Genomic DNA, 21246 nt, shown 5'->3' with positions numbered 1-21246 from the left:
CCTGGGTCGGGAAGATCTCCTGGAGAAGGAAATGGCAACCCACTCCAGTATTCTTGCCTTGAAAATCCCATGGGCTGAGGAGCGTGGTAGGCTACAGACCATGGAGTCACAAAGAGTCGGACACGACTGAGTGACTTAAACAGCGGCTATCACGACTGATAGATGTATAACAACAACTGCATTTCTTCAGCAACCGATCAACTCACGTACTTTGGCGCATTCACTTGTGAAGTTTTAGAAAAAAACTCCTTTCCCTTTACTAGTACATTGTTTCATTTAGTAGAGTTACTCTTGTGGCTACTGCAAAAAGTATTCTTTTTGCAGAAATTGTCATTTGCTGACTCAGGAGGAAAACTGGGCTAAATAGGCCTAACACACATTATGCAAAACAGAGTTAAAAAATATTTTCTCTGAGCTTCTGGTAGAATCTGTTACTCTGTAAATACAGCACAGGGAAAATTGCTTTAAACGGTGCGGCTGGTCTGCAGTAGGAGGATTGGGATACAGTCAAGCTGAGTCAGGCAGAAAAAGGCTTAGAGAGAGAAATGAAAGAAAGCATTGCGGATTCTTGACACGCTTTGCCCTTGAAAGCTATGCCAAGACCTCTGCTGTGGTTTTTTAAATAAAGAGACCGATCATAATTCGTGATTGCTATAATGACTCGGGATTTCCCCCTTATGTTTTAAATACTGACTATACTTACAGCTTTGTTTGCTTCCATTGTATTCCGCTTACAAATTGTAACAAAAAGCCAAAGCGCTTTCAAATTAGGATTCCAGGACATCTTTCTCTTTAAGTGACTGGCTCTTTCATTCTTTTCACAGTATTTTGTCTGCTTTTTCCTGCTCAGGCTCTTGGTCAAAGCCTCAGAACTCTTAGACACCGGGCTTCTATTTTTTTTTTTTTTTAAACTGTAGATGAATACAGTTTAAGAGCCGGAAATCTACTGGAAGAAAGGCAGAGCATTCCCCCGTCCCAAGGTTAAATCTTTGACTGGTGCTGGCCACCTGGGAAAGAGAATCTGAACGGACGTTCTAAGAGGGACCGTGGTTAAGAATGAGAGGCTAACTGGGGATGGGACCCACTCCGAGCACTCGTGACCTGTGAGATGCAGTACCGCGGATGCACTAGCGACCTCTCATCACCGCGTTCTCACCAGGGTCATACTCGTTCTCCGCCCCTGAGCCAGAGGACGTCAGCGGTCACGCGCCCGCCGCCGCCGCCTACGCGGGTTCGCATCTTGTGAGCCACCGACCAATGGGAGAGAAGCCACTGCCAGGCGTCCTCTCCGATTGGTTTTCGGCAGGGAGGCGGTGGCGGAGGGCGTGGCTAGTTTTCGGCGGCGCTGCTGGTGGGCTGCGGCACGTGTGCCTCCAGACGCTGGGAAAGCCTGGGACGAGCTGCGGTGGGAGGCGACTATCCCAGAACTGCCTGCCCCTGCCGGGAGGAGGCGCCGCTTACAATTGCAGGTGCCTGCGCTGGGGGCAGCGCTTCAGCTTCATTCTAGCTGGCAGGAAGGGAAAGAAGGAAGGGGCCGTGTCCCCGCCCCCCGGATGGTCGTGCCCGGCCCGGTGTCCCGGCGGGCGGCGGCGGCCACCATGCTCTTGCGCACATCTCGGGTCCCACGCGAGTGCTGGTTCTTGCCCACCGCGCTGCTCTGTGCCTACGGATTCTTCGCCAGCCTCAGGCCGTCCGAACCCTTCCTGACCCCTTACCTGCTGGGGCCGGACAAGAACCTGACGGAGAGGGAGGTAAGCGCGGCTGGCTGGCGGTGGCTTGGCCGGCGCGGGGCGCGGACCGGCCGAGACGTGAGGAAATCGGTGAGAGCGGGGCGGAGGGGACGCAGGTGAGGAAAGGCAAGTCTCTGGAGCTGCGGGGAGCCGTTCTGACAGAGATTGCTGACTTTCCCCAGTTGGAAGGCGGCTCCGTGTTGGGCGCTGCCTTAATTCACGCCGTGTTTCTGTCCTCGGTCGGATTGGAAGGGCAGATCTTAAAGGTGAAGGACTCGGAGCGCGGTTCGGCGTTTGGGAGCCCCAGTGCACGTGTGCTTCAGGCGATGTGTTGATGTTGCAGTAGTCCCTCTGCTCCACCTGATCCATCTTGCGGGCGGGGGAGAGGAGTGGAGAGAATATTTGGGAGGAAAAGCGAAAACAGCAAGCTGTACTTTGGACATGGTAAAGGTTTAAATAAATATTTGCTGCGTGAAAGTAAGGAGCCACATGCCGAGTGACTCCTGCTTTCTGAAAGGACCTTCCCCTCTACCTCCTGCACCTTCTTCCCCTTCCTTACATTGTTTACCCTTGACGGACGATCGTGCTCAAGAAGTGTACAGAACAAGAACCATCATCTTGTCTTGATTTTTATTGGGTGAGACTGTGTCCAAGGATACGCCTCACTCCCCTCCCCCGCCCCCCGCCACCTCTCTGTGATAAAAGCAGATATTTAGATGGTATCACACAGTTGTCATTTAATTATAGTTTTTCGTGCATTGTGAATTGTTGCTTCACGGATGTTAGTTTTGCTCCTTCTGTTCTGCCCGCGATGTTCAGAGTAATTGAGATTACACAGTCCATGATCAAGAACTTGCTGACTGATTTTCCCTAGGAGAATTTATAAGTACTTTAGAAGTGCATTGTGTGCTTCAAAAAATGTGCTCAACTCTTCATAAGTGTACGTCAATCTCAACATCTGTTATTTGAAAAACAAAGACCTTAACTGGAAAAGGAATTAAATTGAAGTTACTCCCATACAACCCAAATAAAGCAGATTCAGCATCCTCTTCCTTGAATACTACAAAGCATGGAAGCTGAGATCTGGTATTCCTTTCTAGAACATCACAAAGGGTGAAAGCTTAGTGCAGATGTTAGCTGTCCCTTTTTTCCAATGTCCACTCCTCTCACCCTGCCTCCCTGCCCCAGTTGCTCCCAGTGAAGTCCTCCCACTTAAACCTTACTCCCTTAACAGTGATTACTGGTCACCTCTTTTGAATACCCTTGCATAACAGGTCAGAGCAGGATGTAATTACTTAATGTTCCAATTTGTTGTTGCATTGCTCTTCCATTTTCAAGGGCACTTAACAAGGGAATTGAAATTCTGGCCTTGAACCCTGGGTTGAGGATTTCATTTGAGTTTCTCATATTGCCTTGCAGCTAGCAAGTAGCATTAACTTTTACCCAACTTCAGCTTTGTTTCTCAGTCTTATGGACTGCTCCACAAGGAACTGTAACAGTTACTCATTACCTGTTTGAAATAGAATATTGGTTAAAAACAGTAATGCAGTGGAAAGGGCCAACTCCTGTGAACAGAATGATTCTAGAAGAGGGAACATGACTTCCTTAAATAGAATGATTCTATTAATAGAACACCCCAAACAACACTGAATCTGAGGCCTGACCTCTGAAGCAGAAATGATAACTACTTTTGAGCTGTTCACAATTAAAATTTCATGTGCCCTGCCATGTGATCTGCACCTTGCCTGAAAGAGAAGCACGCTGGTGGGGCGGCACGGGGGACATGCTTCCAGTGATGCTATCTGAAGGCCAGTCTGTTTGGCTCAAGTGCCCTGGGCAGAATTGCTATGTGACGCGCTGTCATGTGCCCTGATTATCACAGATCTTCCTAGGGCGAATGAAATATGTTGGGAGGGCGGTGTAGTGCAATAAAGCAGGGGTGCCAGGCCCAGGAAATATTCGCTGAATGTGTAACGAAAACAGAGCATGCTTCTGTTGCTGCAGATTAGTGGAGGAAGAGGGCGCGGTTTAAAGAGAAATCTAGAGGTCTGGAAAAGGATGTCATTTGTCTCTGAGGCCCTCAGAATTGTGGCTGATTCTGTCCTGTTGGCCAGGCACAGTATAGCTCTGTCCAGACTCTCTGGAATCCTAGATTTTTAAAATCTCTAATAACTGAAATAAACAGCACAACTTGTTCTCCTTCCTAACTGAGTGCTTGTTTTTCACCTCTGGACAGTTATTTATTTACTTAATATTATATGATTTTTTTTTAAGGAAAGTGCATGGTTAGTGATATTTGTGTTGAATTTTATATTTTATATTTCCTCCAGGAGACTTTAGAAGGGCCAAATCTTGGATAGAGCTATTGTTAACCAGGTCCAAAGACAAAAGGAGGAGAAAAAGGACAGAATTTCCTCTTTCCATTCTCAAAGGATTTCTTCCTTAGATTATAGGAAAACCGTTAACCTGTATCACTTTATAAATTTTAGATAGGTTAAAATTTGTATTTCAGTAGTTAAAAGCCAACTTTTAATAAAATAGAGCTCTTTACCACCCAAAACTTTTTTCTCCTCTCACCTTTTTCAGCATGGGATTTGACATTCAGTACTGTTCTTTGGGACTTTGCCAGCGGCTCAGCAGTAAAGAACCTGCCTGCCACTGCAGGAGATGGGGGTCCATCCCTGGATGGGGGAAGATCCCCTGGAGCAGGAAATGGCAACCCATTCCGGTATTCTTGACTGGAAAATCCTGGATAGAAGAGCCTGGCGGGCTACTTTATTTATTTGGCTGCACTGGGTCTTAGTTGTGGCATGTGGTTTCCCTGACCAGGGATTGAACCTGGGCCCCCCATTTTGGGAGCGTGGAGTCTTAGCCACTGGACCACCAGAGAAGCCCCTCTTTGATGTTTTTAAAGCATTCGATTTAATATATTAAAACTACCGTACCTACTATTCAGAGCCTTACAGAATTTGGCTCTTACTTCTTAACACCCTTATCCCCTACTCCATCCTTCTTCCTCTTGCCTTCTATTAATACGTGCTCAAATTCCATCCATGTTAATCTTATAGTCATAAATCCAGCATATCCATTCTCTCATCTACTGGCTTGTACTCAAAGATGTGATCTCCACTTGGGATAATCTTCTACAGAACTCTTGATATCTTTCTGTTGGCCTCTGATTTTCTCGTCCTTCAAGGTCCAGTTCAAAGAAGCAACCCCGTATTTCCTATTCTCCCTTATCAATAATTTGTGTGTATGTATTCTTCACGAGGTTCAGAACTCCTGGAGAACTGAGGCTTCATTTTATTCTTTTTTTGTCTGTTTTTGTAATCTTCATACAGTTCGGAAATAGTATTGTGCAAATAAGTGCTTATTAACTAGTTGTCTAAATGAAACGATTCTGAAAGTCTAAAGCTGAATTAGAGTTTAAAACTAAACATGTTTTTCCTTAACTGTTTGTGTCTCAGAAGAAAGCACAAACAAGCTCTGATCCAAAGATCTGTGAAAGACACTTTAGAATAAAATCAATTCCCTTTTCTCGAATGGCAGATGTTACCTGAGATAACAGGGTGTTGTCCAAGAATGGGCAATGAGACGGAAAGTAATCTCAGTAATCTGTACATTTTTGCATGTAGGAAGTTTCCTGAAGGGAAAGTATCCATCAAAGAAGTTATTTCCTGGTACCACTGCTTTTTGGAGGTGTTGAGAGAGAAGGGATCTTCTTTTTTTTAGTATTAGCTTTTTATTTTGTATTGGGGTATAGCCGATTAACAGTGTTGTGATAGTTTCAGGTGAACAGCAAAGGGACTCAGCCATACATATACACATATCCATTCTCCTCTAAACCCCCCTCCCATCCAGGCTGCCGCATAGCTTTGAGCAAGAGTTCTCTGCGCTTTACAATAGGTCCTTGTTGATTATCCATTTTAAATATAGCAGTGTGTACATGTCCATCCCAGACTCTCTAACTATCCTGAGAAGGGATCCTCTTTTGGAGACTTTTGGAGACCCGGTGGCTAAGCTCTGTAGGTTGTTTGGTCTTCTTTCTTCTTGAAAGCCCCATAAAAGCACCCCTATACAGGTTGGAAAAGGTGCTGTCGGCATTAGTAAGAGGGGAACATAGTAGGTAATCAAAAGCAGTTTTCTGATTGAAGAAATGGGGCGTCTGAATGTGGTGGATTCAGAATATCCAGGTCAGGTTCTTCCTCTGCCAGTGACTTGCTGGGATAATTTTGGGCAATTCACTTAAGGCCTAGTTACTTTGGTTGTAAGATAGAGATGATAAAAGCAATTACCTCTTCGCCTTGTTTGGATGAAATGAGGTCATACAGGTGAGGTGATTAGCATAGTGTGTAACAGATGCTCTGTTATACTGCTGATAATACTGTGGAAGAGGCTGTCCACTTGGGTTGATGTCTCTCCTAGGAGTAAATTCTGGTTTCTTATTTAGAATAACTTAAAGAGAACACATCTGGTCTTTTTCCCCCTGCTTGCCTCATTTTTGTTTCTGCTTGGCATTGCTTTTCCTCATCTTCATTATCTAAATTGTGGTTTTTGTATTAGGAGTGGAATTAGACTCATAAATATAAACGGAAAATGTGAAGGTGGAGAAACATGCAGAGTCAACCAAAGGAGGCAGTTTCACATTTAAGAAAACTATGAGAGAATATCTAAAACTGTAGGCTGAAAAGAAGTGGGAATTTGCTAATGGAGCACACCTGTGCAAAGTCTGTAGGGACGCCGTCACTCTTCAGGACTTGCATCTCAAGGTTGCCCTTAACTGCTCTGCTTTTCTACTGAGAAGTGTCTGACCCTCTGCTATGTCAGCCAAGTGCACTTTGCTCCTCGTTTGCTAAAATTACTACACTTGTGAATGGGAATCATTTCTGCCGTTCTCAGTTATTCTTTTATGTATATGTTCAGTCACAAGAAAGTTTCCTGGTAAATGGAGGTTGCTAAATGATTTAGAAAAGGAAATTAGACCAGAATTCATGAAGATGAGGCTATTAGATCAATCACTTTTTTTTCCATTTTTTTTTTCAAATTTACTGTTAATTGGAGGATAATTGCTTTACAATGTGTGTTGGTTTCTGCCATACAGCACGGTGAATCAGCCGTAAGTATACATATATCCACTCCCTCTTGCACCTCCCTCCTACCCCACCCCACCCCTTGGGGTCATCGCAGACCACTGGTCTGAGCTCCCTGTCTTACACAGCAACGTCCCCCTAGCTATTTTACACATGGTCGTGTATTTGTTTCGGTGATAACTCGTTCAGTTCATCCCATCCTCTCCTTCCCCTGCTCTTCTTCCCACAAGTCCGTCCTCTACTTCTGCATCTCTGCTTCTGCCCTGAAAATAGGTTCATCAGTACTCTTTTTCTAGATTCCATATATATGCATTAATACACAATGTTTGTTTTTCTCTTTCTGACTTATTTCACTCCATATAATGAACTCTCGTTTCCTCCACCTCAGTTCAGCTGACTTCATTCCTTTTTGTGGCTGAGTAATCTCCATAGATGAATCACTTTTGATGTTCAGCCAACCAGAAATCAAGTCTGGAATGTATCTCAGATTATGTTTTCCTTTTATAGTTGTTCTCTGCATTGGCAAATATTTTATAATAATTTTTTACTATATTGTTCCTCTAAAACTTTAAAATGATTAGTCCATGTTACACTTGGGTGAACTGAGGTATATATGAGAATTAAAAAAAGTAGAGGGTTATATCACTCCATCACAAAGTATTTAGCCTGTTAGCAGGACTGCCTTTCAGAAAGCACTTAAAAACTGAGGCCACTGATCTAAACTTAGTGATCACTTAGAAACTGACTTATTATTAAGCCCCCAGGAATTTGCTAAGCTCTGGGGTAGGTATGAGAAGAGGAAAACGTCTCCTACCTACAATGATTCTTTTTTGAAGAATGGAGTCTTAGTTCAGTTCAGTTCAGTCTCGTCCAACTCTTTGCAACCCCATGAATTGCAGCATGCCAGGCCTCCCTGTTCATCACTATCTCCTGGAGTTCACTCAGACTCACATCCATCAAGTCCGTGATGCCATCCAGCCATCTCATCCTCTGTCATCCCCTTCTCCTCCTGCCCCCAATCCCTCCCAGCATCAGAGTCTTTTCCAATGAGTCAACTCTTCTCATGAGGTGGCCAAAGTACTGGAGTTTCAGCTTTAGCATCAGTCTTTCCAAAGAAATCCCAGGGTTGATCTCCTTCAGAATGGACTGGTTGGATCTCCTTGCAGTCCAAGGCACTCTCAAGAGTCTTCTCCAGCACCACAGTTCAAAAGCATCAATTCTTCGGTGCTCAGCCTTCTTCACAGTCCAACTCTCACATCCATACATGACCACAGGAAAAACCATAGCCTTGACCAGACGGACCTTAGTCGGCAAAGTAATGTCTCTGCTTTTGAATATGCTATCTAGGTTGGTCATAACTTTTCTTCCAAGGAGTAAGCATCTTTTAATTTCATGGCTGCAATCACCATCTGCAGTGATTTTGGAGCCCCCAAAAATAAAGTCTGACACTGAAATCATTAATTTAATGCCTATTGTCTCAAGTGGTCTGTGTTTTAGCTTCAGTCCTTAAATCTTTAGACTTATGAAAAGATGGTGGAGTAAGTGACTTACATGTATTCTCTCATTTAGCCCTTGTAACAACCAACCCTGTGGCATAGGTTTTCCTTCTCTTTTACTGATGATGGAGATGGCTAAAGGGAACTTAAAAAAAAAAAATCAACTTAAAATCATTAAGCAAATGATGGAACTAAACTTGCACCTGGGGTCTTTTTGGTTTAAAAATTATTTCTACTGTCTTCCAATGAAAAATTAATGAAAAAGAAAATAAAACCTTCCTTTTTTTTTTTTCATATCATAGACACGCAAAAAGAAAGGCACCAGAGTTGCTTATGATGTTTCATCCATAGATTGTTACTCTGTTAAGACTGTAGGACAGAGTTACTTTCTTGATCTATTCCTGTTACCCCGAAGAAGTGAAACTTAATAACGGAAAAACCTAATCAATCAGTAGAATCTATGTTCCTTGTTCTGTGGCTGAAAGTAAGAACTGATGATGATTGCAAAACATTTGTTTGTTTCCAGAGCATTCATTCAGCCAAATATCTTCCAAACAGTATGCAGGCTGTGCAAATGAAAGTCAAGGCCACCCTGAAAGAACCTATAAAACAGTGGTTCTAAACTCTGGCTCATGGTAAAATCTCCTGGGAAGTTTTGAAAAAATGCCTGTGGCTAGGCATCCAAAATTTTTAAAGCTCCTTGGGAGACGTGTAACCATGGTTAAGAAGCAGTGCTATGAGGTAATTGAAGAGAGTGACACATAGAAAGCAGTGTTAAGAGAGAGCTTTGGATGTTGGGTTACAAATATGATCAACTGTAGCCAAGTCTTCCAGGATGAGGAAGGCATTGAACTAGGCCTCGAAGAATAGGGAAGATATTAAGAAGAGATGATGGGATGGAAACAGGGAAGTGAATTCCAAACAATTCTCAGAATTGTTGATGAGATTTCTTTGTTTGCTAAGAATGAGATCTTTGAGGTTATGGTAGATTGTTTTATAAGAATAAATTGTTATGAACATTCCAGTTTGTTTGAGGTCACTAACAGGGTTTTATCCTTTTTCTACCAGGTCTTCAATGAAATATATCCAGTATGGACTTACTCGTACCTGGTGCTGCTGTTTCCTGTGTTCCTTGCCACAGACTACCTCCGCTATAAGCCTGTCGTTCTGCTCCAGGGACTCAGCCTTATTGTTACGTGGTTCATGCTGCTCTATGCCCAGGGACTGCTGGCCATTCAGTTCTTGGAATTCTTCTATGGCATCGCCACTGCCACTGAAATTGCCTACTACTCCTACATCTACAGTGTGGTAGACCTGAGCATGTACCAGAAAGTCACGAGCTACTGTCGAAGTGCCACCTTGGTGGGCTTCACAGTAGGCTCTGTCCTGGGGCAGATCCTTGTCTCAGTGGCATCCTGGTCCCTGTTCAGCCTGAATGTCATCTCTCTCACCTGTGTTTCTGTGGCCTTCGCTGTGGCCTGGTTTCTGCCTATGCCACAGAAGAGCCTTTTCTTTCACCATGTTCCTCCCTCCTGCCAGGGGACAAATGGCATCAAGGTACACAATGGTGGCATTGCTACTGACACCGCAGCTTCTAACCACCTTCCACAGTGTGAGGACGTTGAATCAAAAATCCCTCTAAATCCGGAGGAGCCACCGGTGGAGGAACAGGTAAGCGCAGCCTTTAGTGCCGGTCTGGGGCTAGACCGGTGGTAAAAAAACAGATGGAAACCCAACAGATGGAAACCCAACAGTTCATTTGGATTCTGGTTTTATCTCAAATTGCTTCATTGGTTCCATTTATTGATTCCAGATAACATTGATTTGTATGAGGGATGAAAAATGTATTTTCCTTTGGAACGTGTGTTAGTTGCTCAGTTGTGTCTAACTCTTTGCAACCCTATGAACTATATAGCCCACCAGGCTCCTCTGGTGTGAATAACCGCTCAGGTCAAACTGATTCAATATATTGCTCATGTTGGAGATATCTTAGAAGCCACAGAAATGTCTATCTCTTCTTCAACTTTCTGTCTTCAGAACTTGGTATATAAAGAAAGCCTCTCAGAATATGTTGTCTAAATGAATAGGTGAAATGACACCAGTAAATCATGAATGTCTACTTCCAGAAATGAAGTCCAAAGTATTTAAGAATAGGAGCTTATCTTCCTCTTCTCTGCTGAAAATTATGTGCAGTGCAGTCTTAACTCAAAGATATTGCAGGTTTGGTTCCAGACCACTGAAATAAAGCAAATATCACATAATAAAACAAATTCACACAATTTTTTTGGTTTCACAGTGCATATAAAAGTTATTTTTATGCTATACTGTAGTCTGTTAAGTGTGCAGTAGCATTATGTGTAAAAAATATATATGCCTAAATTTTAAATTACATTATTGCTAAAAAAATGCCAACCATCATCTGCACCTTCAGTGAGTTGTAATCTTTTTGCTGGTGGAGGGTCTTGCCGTAATGTTAATGGCCACTGACTGACCAGCGTGATGGTTGCTGAAGGTAGAGGTCACTGTGGCAATTTCTTAAAATGAGACAACAGTGAAGTTTACCACTTGATTGACTTCCTTCGGGAATGATTTCTCTGCAGCACCAATGCTGCTCGATAGCATTTTACTCATAGTAGAACTTCTTTGAAAATTGGAGTCAATCCTCTTAAACCCTGCTTTATGAACTAAGTGTATGCGATATTCTAGATCCCTGTTGTCATGTCAGCAGTCTTCACAGCATCTTTACCAGGAGTAGAGTCCACCTCAAGAAACCAGTTTCTTTGCTGATCCATTGGAAGTAGCTTTTATCCATTTAAGTTTATAATGAAATTCCATTTACAACTTAAGGTTTCATTTCTAATTATAGTTTTCTTGCTATTTCCACCACATCTGCAGTTACTTCCTCCACAAAAGTCTTGAACCCTTCAAAGTCATCCATGAAACAAAAGTTTTACAGCACAATGGTTGTCTGACATTCCATTTGTTTTTTATAATGTGATCACTGCTCACTAAATTGATTTTATTACCTACTAATGACTAGCATCCCAGGTGGTGCTAGGTGGTAAACAACCTGTATGCCAGTGCAGAAAATATAAGAGACATGTGTTCGATCCCTGGGTCAGGAGGATCCCATGGAGAAGGAAATGACAAATCACTGCACTATTCTTGCCTGGAGAATCCTATGAAAAGAGGAGCCTGGCAGGCTACAGTCCATAGGGTTGCAAAGAGTCAGACATGACTGAAGCGACTCAGCAGCAGCAGCAATCACTTGAAATCTAAGGTTTAAAAAATTATGTCCTAGACCACCTTGATATTTATTATTTGTAGATATGCAAGATGTCAGTACTTGACATGCTGAAGAATTATAAAATTTTAGAGTTAGAAGTGATTCTAACCACAAGTCATAGAACAATTAGAGCATGTTAAAGGGACTTTAGATCACATCACCTTTTCATTTTAGAGATAAGGATTGGGAACTGTTAATACAGCAATACTTTTATTTGTAGAGTGACACATTTTACTGTTAGGAAGAATTCTGTGTGTATCTGTGTGCTGTGTGTGCATGTGTGTTTGAGTTCTGTAAAACAGTGACAGAAGCAAAATAAATATTTTCAGTGTATACTCAAGATTATCTGTTGCAGCACAGCACAGTGTAGCAGATTTTGAGGAAGAAAGGCAGTCTGCAGTACTGGTACTTAGCAGCAGGGTGATCTTGGGCAAGTTTCTTAATTCTTCGGCTGTTAGTTCCTTTGTTCATATACCTACCTCATAGGGCTATTTCATGTATTGAATAAACCCATGTAGAGGTTTCAAGTTAGTATTTGTAAGTAGGTAACTCAGTAGGTGACTCAGGGGGTAAAGCGTCTGCCTGCAATGCAGGAGACCCGGGTTCGATCCCTGAGTCGGGAAGATCCCCTGGAAAAGGAAATGGCAACCCACTCCAGTATTCTTGCCTGGAGAATCCCATGGACAGAGGAGCTTGGTAGTCTATAGTCCACGGGGTCGCATGGACATGACTGAGCGACTTCACTTCACTTCACTTCAATCAATATATGGTAATTTTTATTATTATCTTTATCATTAGATATGAATAATCAAGAACAGATTTGTACCTTCACCAAGATATTTATTTGTGGGGCTATAAATAATCTTTCATTTTCCCTTTGAATTAGTTATCCCTGGTATTCTGGGCCTTATAAAAAGAGTTATGAGGGTCTGGTACTGGTACTAATTCACAAATGATTTTTCTGTAACTGAGTTAGGCTATCCCTAAATGCAGAGAATGTTAAGCCAGTTGGTCATGAAGCTCTCCGTGACTCTAGAATCCTGTGTTTTGTGAGCTGGTTGATGTGAAGGCACTCTGTCATTTTTCTTCTGCTTCCCAGGCATACCATGAACAACTTCTTTCTGTCCAGCCCATATATGTAGGGATACATAATTAATACCATAGAAATAATTTAATTGCAATCGTCAGCCCTTGTCTTAAATCTTCATAGTTTAGGCATTAAACCCTAATTATCTTCATCCACATTTTCCTATTGGATGTAGAAGAAAATCCAAAATTCTCATCCTGGCCTATAAGACCTCATACGGTTTGGCTCCTTGCCAGCCCCTCTGACCTTATCTCTTAATTGGGCTGAAACACATCAAGCTTTTCTCACCTCAGAATTTCATTCAGGAGGTTCTCTCAGTCAGGACTGCCTTTCACTCTGATTTCCATGGCTGGTTCTTTTATGTCACTCAGGTCTCAACTCAGACATCCGCTTTTTAGAAAGCCATCTAACATTCTTAGCAATCATTGCTTCTCCATACCAAAGTCGCTTGCTAGCCCATTCCCTGTTTACTGTCTTTCTATAGTATTCCTACTGTAAGGTCTCTTGTATGTGCATATTTATCGTCTATCTCCCTTACTCCAGTGTAAATTTCAGGAACTTTCCTTTTGTGTCACCAGTGTCTAGAACATTGACAGATTGTGGGCACTCAGCTGACTTTATATTTTTGAGCTCCAAAATCACTGCAGATGGTGATTGCAGCCATGAAATTAAAAGACGCTTACTCCTTGGAAGGAAAGTTATGACCAACCTAGATAGCATATTCAAAAGCAGAGACATTACTTTGCCAACAAAAGTCCATCTAGTCAAGGCTATGATTTTTCCAGTAGTCATGTATGGATGTGAGAGTTGGACTATAAAGAAAGCTGAGCACCGAAGAATTGATGCTTTTGAACTGTGATGTTGAAGAAGACTCTTGAGAGTCCCTTGGACTGCAAGGAGATCCAGCCAGTCCATCCTAAAGGAGATCAGTCCTGGGTGTTCATTGGAAGGACTGATGTTGAAGCTGAAACTCCAATACTTTGGCCACCTGATGTGAAGAGCTGACTCATTGGAAAAGACTCTGATGCTGGGAGGCATTGAGGGCAGGAGGAGAAGGGGACGACAGAGGATGAGATGGTTGGATGGCATCACTTACTCAATGGACATGAGTTTAGGTGGACTCTGGAAGTTGGTGATGGACAGGGAGTGCTGCGGTTCATGGGGTTGCAAAGAGTTGGACATGACTGAGCGACTGGACTGACTGACTGACTGAGGACTATTTGTTGATTGCATTAGTGAGTCATGATAAACAGAATATAAAGGAAACCAACATTTACTGAGCACTTGTTACATACTGAATAATACTTATCTAGGCAATAACCTGTTGAAGTAAGCATTAATTTCCATTTTACAGTTTAAAAAAACCCTAAGATTTGGGAATTTTTCTCATCTGAGTGTAGACAAGTATGCTGCTGATCTTTAGCTCCCATATATTTTGATGTGGGTACCAGATACTGTGCCCCAAACCTCAGATTCATTATCTCATTCTTATTAAAATTACTGTTTCTAAAACTCTGTGATAAATGTGTCAGACAAGATGGCAGAGAAGTAGGGTGGACATGGAGTACATCTCTGTCCATGGATACATCAGGAATACACCCTTAGACACGGAAGTGCATGCAGAACACCAGCTGAGAGTGGACAGGAGTACCTGACCCACGGAAAAGAGTATATAGAACCACACAAAACTTGGTAGGACGAAGGAACTAGGGAGAAAGGCAGGAGTGTTACTAGGACTGGACCTGCCCTCAGTGGGTGGGGGAACTGAAGCAGGGGTCTGATCCCCACAAAGGGGCAGTTGTCTTGAGTCAAACGTGAAACATTAAAGATTGAGAGTGAAACAGCCGATCTGTGGCAGCCTAAATGCAATGAGGACTTCCCTAGTAGCTCAGATAGTAAAGCATCTGCTTGCAGTGCAGGATACCTGGGTTCAATCCCTGGTTGGGAAGATCCCTTGGAGAAGAAAATGGCAACCCACTCAAGTATCCTTGCCTGTAAAATTCCATGGACAGAGGAGCCTGGTGGGCTATAGTCCATGGAGTTGCAAAGATTCGGACACGACTGAGCAACTAACACACACACACACACACACGCACGCACAAATGGCATGAGAATTAGACAGTCCTTCCCACAGCCATACATACCCCGGGCAGGGATGCAGGTCCCCTAGAAGGCACAGCAGGTAGGCACTGGAGTATAGGGATTGTGGAGCAATCCCAGGGCGAGGGCTGCTGTTGACTGGAGAGACAGACCAAGGAGATGTGAAGGAGGAGATGGTGGTGGAAAATGCCTGTGGAGGAAAGTCAGGCGGCCATGGAATCAAGGCAGTACTGCTGAGTCATGCATAGGGGGTGGAGTCATCACCATAGCCTCTCTCTCCCCACATGCCAGCATTGGCAGTTGAACAATAGAGAGGCTGGCCCCTCAAATGCCTGACACACTGAACTGCAGAGCAGGACCCCACCCAGGGTGCTCCTTTAAATGACTGAGACACCAATCTACAGAGTAGGACCCCAGCCAGGGGGGACCCACTATGTGCCTGACAAACTGAACACAGGCAAGGGAGTCCTCTAAGTGCCTGAACGGGCGGAGCTACGGAGAAAGACTAGCGAAAGAGGCCTCCTGATCGCCAGCTACCAGAGGCTTGAAAAAAGACTCTGGTAGGGCCCTAACTCCTACGGCTGAGGCAGTCCATATCCCTGCACTTGGTGCCGCCAGGGTCCCTGCAACCCAAGCAGCTGTGCCACCTTCACGCTCAACCCTCACTGGGGCAGAGCTGCCACAGGCAAAAAAGGTCTGGTGTCTGTGCATGCTGGGTTGCTTCGGTCGTGTCCAATTCTTTGCAACCCTGTGTACTGAGGCCTGCCAGGCTTCTCTGTCAGGGGCGTTCTCCAGCTCAGAATACTGGAGTGTATTGGCCAATACTGGTTGGTTCTAGAGCACTATATTTTCTGCTGCCATAGCTACCAATTCCCCTGAGTACCTGGTGCTGCCAGAACCCTTGTGACCCAAGGAGCTGCACCACCTCCACACCTGGCCCTCACTGGGGCAGACCCAAGTCCTCCAGGGCAGCCGCAAGAGCAAACCCCAGTGGACTACCCACATGCAGAGGTGGAAATAAAACCACACTTGAAACCCAGGGGCAGTGTGGCTAAGGAACAAGACCCAAAACCTTCCCACCAGCTGGACAAGCTGCAGATTCAATCCACACCATCAACTAGGCAGACTATGTCTAGTGAAGTCGCTCAGCCGTGTCCAACTCTTTGCGACCTCGTGGACTGCAGCCCACCAGGCTCCTCCGTCCATGGGATTCTCCAGGCAAGAGTACTGGAGTGGGGTGCCATTGCCTTCTCCAATGCATGAAAGTGAAAAGTGAAAGTGAAGTCGCTCAGTCTTGTCTGACTCTTAGCGACCCCATGGACTGCAGCCCACCAGGCTCCTCCGTCCATGGGATTCTCCAGGCAAGAGTACTGGAGTGGGGTGCCATTGCCTTCTCCAGGGGATCTGGACCCAGGAATCGAACCCTGGTCTCCCGCATTGCAGGCAGCTGCTTTACCGTCTGAGTCACCAGGGAAGCCCTTATATAAAAGCACATCATGAGCTCCCACAAAGAAAAACACACTGGTTCTGATAGTTGTGTGTGGAGGCAAGAACACACAGGAGTAGGACCAGATTAGAATCTGAGCTGTTCCCACAGCAGGTACAGAGACCACGAGCACAGTGTTGAAGGGCATCCTAGGGAGGTGAGGTGGACTGTTGACTCCCAGCAAGAGAAAGGACCCTGACAGCAGTGGCTCAAGCAAAAAATTTACTCACTTGTTCTGTAGTTTCCTTTGGATTTTTTTTCTTTTTTCTTTTCTTCCCTCCCCACCCCCTGCCCCCCATTGTAGTTGCTGATTTTATTGACACTATGAAATCTAATTAAGCTTTTGAATATTTTTTCTTTTTTTCTGTCATAGTTTTTATTGTTCTTATAAACTCTGCCTGTACATTGGGCTTTTGCATTCCTGTAGAGTTTTGTTTTTTTGTTTTTCTTCTTTTTTTCTTTTATTAATTTTTTAAGCCTATTATTATTTTTTCTACATTTATTCCTTTGTTTTTCCTACTTTATTTTCCCCTTGCAGTTAATCTTTAATATATATCTACTTGTATTTAACTTTGCATATCTATTCTTTCTTTTCTTTCTTTCCTTTCCTCTCAAAATATTTGTTAGTTTTGTTTTCTTTGCTTTATTCTCTGCTCGGCACCTTGCCTTAGTTTTGTTTTCCAGTTTGTGCTTTAGTTAGTTTTGGTCTTAACTGGTAGATATAATTTTTGGTTTCCTTTGTTCACTGGGTCAATCTATTGTACTTTATTTTTGTTGGACTGTTTTGATTTTGCTTATGGGTGTATATGTATATGTGTATACTCCATTATTTTAATTATTATTTGCCTGATTTTGTAACTGCCATTTGTCTGGGGTTAATCTTTGGTTTCTTGTTTTGAGGTATTTGTTTTAATCTCATTTAATGCCATAACAAACCACTTGTGGAATCTTCGTTCCTGACCAGAGATCAAGCCCTGAGCCTTTGGAGTGGGAGCGCTGACTCCAAGAACCTAGACTACCAGAGAACTAACCCTGCTGCTGCTGCTGCTGCTAAGTCGCTTCAGTCGTGTCCGACTCTGTGTGACCCCGTAGACAGCAGCCCACCAGGCTCCACCATCCCTGGGATTCTCCAGGCAAGAACAGTGGAGTGGGTTGCCATTTCCTTCTCCAATGCCTGAAAGTGAAAAGTGAAAGTGAAGTCGCCCAGTCGTGTCTGACTCTTAGCGACCCCATGGACTGCAGCGCACCAGGCTCCTCCATCCATGGATTTTCCAAGCAAGAGTACTGGAGAACTAACCCTAGGGGGTATCAAATAGTGAGAACTCACACAAAGGAAACGACCAGAATATAAGACCTGGCATCACCCAATCACCAGTAGCACCCTGTGCAGGACACCTCATCCAAACAACACACAAAACAAAACTACAAACTGAACCATCAGCAGACAGGATTACCACCTCACTCAGCCTTGCCCATGAGAGGAAAAACAGCACAACAACAACAACAAAACTCAGCACAAATCTCATCCTATACAATGCTTACACAAACCACTGGGCCAAACTTAGGACGGCAGAAACCAAAAGGAAGAAAGAATTCAACCCTGAATCCTGGGAAAGGAGACCTCAAACACAATAAGTTAAAAAAAAAAAGAGAAGGCAGAGAAATACTGCACAAATGAAGGAACAAACTAGAAACACAGAAATCCAAATAAATGAAGAGGAAATAGGCAAACTACCTGAAAAAGAATTCAGAATAGTGATAGTGAATGTGAAAGTTGCTCAGTCCTGTGTGACTCTTTGCGACCCCATGGACAGTATAGTCCTTGGAATTCTCCAGGCCAGAATACTGGAGAGGGTAGCCTTTCCCTTTTCCAAGGGATCTTCCCAAGCCACGGATTGAACCCAGGTATCCTACATTGCAGGCAGATTCTTTACCAGCTGAGCCACAAGGGAAGCCCAAGAATACTGAAGTGAATAGCCTATCCCTTCTCCAGCAGATCATCTCGATCCAGGAATTGAACTGGGGTCTCCTGCATTGCAGGTGGATTCTTTACCAACTGAGCTATCAGGGAAGCCCATAGTGATGGTTTAGTTCAGTTCAGTTCAGTTGCTCGGTCGTGTCCGACTCTTTGTGACTCCATGAATTGCAACACGCCAGGCCTCCCCGTCCATAGCCAACTCCTGGAGTTCACTCAAACTCATGTCCATCGAGTTGGTGATGCCATCTAGCCATCTCATTCTTAGTTGTCCCCTTCTCCTCCTGACTCCAATCATCCCTCCCAGCATCAGAGTCTTTTCCAGTGAGTCAACTCTTCACATGAGGTGGCCACAGTACTGGAGTTTCAGCTTCAGCATCATTCCTTCCAAAGAAATCCTAGGGCTGATCTCCTTTAGGATGGACTGGTTGGATCTCCTTGCAGTCCAAGAGACTCTCAAGAGTCTTCTTCAACACCACAGTTCAAAAGCATCAATTCTTCGGCGCTCTGCTTTCTTCACAGTCCAACTCTCACATCCATACGTGACCACTGGAAAAACCATAGCCTTGACTAGACGGACCTTTGTTGGCAAAGTAACGTCTCTGCTTTTGAATATGCTATCTAGGTTGGTCCTAACTTTCCTTCCAAGGAGTAAGTGTCTTTTAATTTCATGGCTGCAATCACCATCTGCAGTGATTTTGGAACCCCCCAAAATAAAGTCTGACACTGTTTCCACTGTTTCCCCATCTGTTTCCCATGAAGTGATGGGTCCGGATGCCATGATCTTTGTTTTCTGAATGTTGAGCTTTAAGCCAACTTTTTCACTGTCCTCTTTCACTTTCATCAAGAGGCTTTTTAGCTCCTCTTCACTTTCTGCCATAAGGGTGGTGTCATCTGCATAGCTGAGGTTATTGATATTTCTCCCGGGAATCTTGATTCCAGCTTGTGCTTCTTCCAGCCCAGCATTTCTCATGATGTACTCTGCATAGAAGTTAAATAAGCAGGGTGACAATATACAGCCTTGACGTACTCCTTTTTCTATTTGGAACCAGTCTGTTGTTCCATGTCCAGTTCCAACTGTTGCTTCCTGACCTGCATACAGATTTCTCAAGAGGCAGGTCAGGTGGTCTGGTATTCCCATCTCTTTCAGAATTTTCCACAGTTTATTGTGATCCACACAGTCAAAGGCTTTGGCATAGTCAATAAAGCAGAAATAGATGTTTTTCTGGAACTCTCTTGCTTTTGTGATGATCCAGCAGATGTTGGCAATTTGATCTCTGATTCCTTTGCCTTTTCTAAAACCAGAGTATCTGTAAGTTACTGAATATCTGAAGTTATTGAATATCTGGAAGTTCATGGTTCACGTATTGCTGAAGTCTGGCTTGGAGAATTTTGAGCATTACTTTACTGGCGTGTGAGATGAGTGCAATTGTGTGCTAGTTTGAGCATTCTTTAGCATTGCCTTTCTTTGGGATTGGAATGAAAACTGACCTTTTCCAGTCCTGTGGCCACTTCTGAGTTTTCCAAATTAGCTGGCATATTGAGTGCAACACTTTCACAGCATCATCTTTCAGGATTTGAAATAGCTCAACTGGAATTCCATCACCTCCACTAGCTTTGTTCGTAGTGATGCTTTCTAAGGCCCACTTGACTTCACATTCCAGGATGTCTGGCTCTAGGTTAGTGATCACACCATCATGATTTTCTGGGTTGCAAAGATCTTTTTTGTACAGTTCTTCTGTGTATTCTTGCCACCTCTTCTTAATATCTTCTGCTTCTGTTAGCTCCATACCATTTCTGTCCTTTATTAAGCCCATCTTTGCATAAAAATGTACCCTTGGTATCTCTAATTTTCTTGAAGGGATATCTAGTTTTTCCCATTCTGTTGTTTTCCTCTATTTCTTTGCATTGATCGCTAAAGAAGGCGTTCTTATCTCTCCTTGCTATTCTTTGGAACTCTGCGTTCAAACGGGTATATCTTTCCTTTTCTCCTTTGCTTTTTGCTTCCCTTCTTTTCACAGCTATTTGTAAGGCCTCCTTAGACAGCCATTTTGCTTTTTTGCATTTCTTTTTCTTAGGGATGGTCTTGATTCCTATCTCCTGAACAATGTCATGAACTTCCATCCATAGTTCTTCAGGCACTCTGTTTATCGGATCTAGTCTCGTAAATCTATTTCTCACTTCCATTGTGTAGTCATAACAGATTTGATTTAGGTCATACCTGAATGGTCTAGTGGTTTTCTCCACTTTCTTCAACTTCATTCTGAATTTGGCAATAAGGAGTTCATGATCGAGCCACAGTCAGCTCCTGGTCTCGTTTTTGCTGACTGTATAGAGCTGCTCCATCTTTGGCTGCAAAGAATATAATCAGTCTGATTTCGGTGTTGACCATATGGTGATGTCCATGTGTAGAGTCTTCTCTTGGGTTGTTAGAAGAGGGTGTTTGCTATGACCAGTGCATTCTCTTGGCAGAACTCTATTAGCCTTTGCCCTACTTCATTCTGTAGTCCAAGGCCAAGTTTGCCTGTTTCTCCAGGTATGTCTTGACTTCCTACTTTTGCATTCCAGTCCCCTATAATGAAAAGGACATCTATTTGGGGTGTTAGTTCTAGAAGATCTTGTAGGTCTTCATAGAACTGTTCAATTTCAGCCTCTTCAGTGTTACTGGTTGAGGCATAGAGTTGGATTACCTGATATTGAATGGTTTGCCTTGGAAACGAAGAGAGATCATTCTGTCATTTTTGAGATTGCATCCAGGTACTGCATTTTGGACTCTTCTGTTGACCATGATGGCTACTCCATTTCTTCTAAGGGATTCCTGCCCACAGTAGTAGATATAATGGTCATCTGAATTAAATTCACCCATTCCAGTCCATCTTAGTTCACTGATTCCTACAATGTCGATGTTCACTCTTGTCATCTCCTGTTTGACCACTTCCAATTTGCCTTGATTCATGGACCTGACATTCCAGGTTCCTATGCAATATTGCTTTTTA

The 21246-nt window shown here is 43.5% G+C and overlaps 1 protein-coding gene across 1 annotated transcript in view; it reads left to right on the top strand.

The window, feature by feature from the left end:
• Window positions 1297-21246, top strand: part of SLC19A2 (solute carrier family 19 member 2) — a 34796-nt gene continuing 14846 nt past the window's right edge. The window contains exons 1-2 of the mRNA XM_018060285.1: window positions 1297-1751; window positions 9385-9987. Coding sequence (XP_017915774.1) covers window positions 1554-1751; window positions 9385-9987 — 801 coding nt within the window. The 5' untranslated portion in view covers window positions 1297-1553. The remainder of the gene's footprint in view (window positions 1752-9384; window positions 9988-21246) is intronic.

This window comes from Capra hircus, chromosome 16, assembly GCF_001704415.2.
Source record: "Capra hircus breed San Clemente chromosome 16, ASM170441v1, whole genome shotgun sequence".
Taxonomy (NCBI): Eukaryota; Metazoa; Chordata; class Mammalia; order Artiodactyla; family Bovidae; genus Capra; species Capra hircus.
This window is presented reverse-complemented; position numbering and strand designations above follow the sequence as displayed.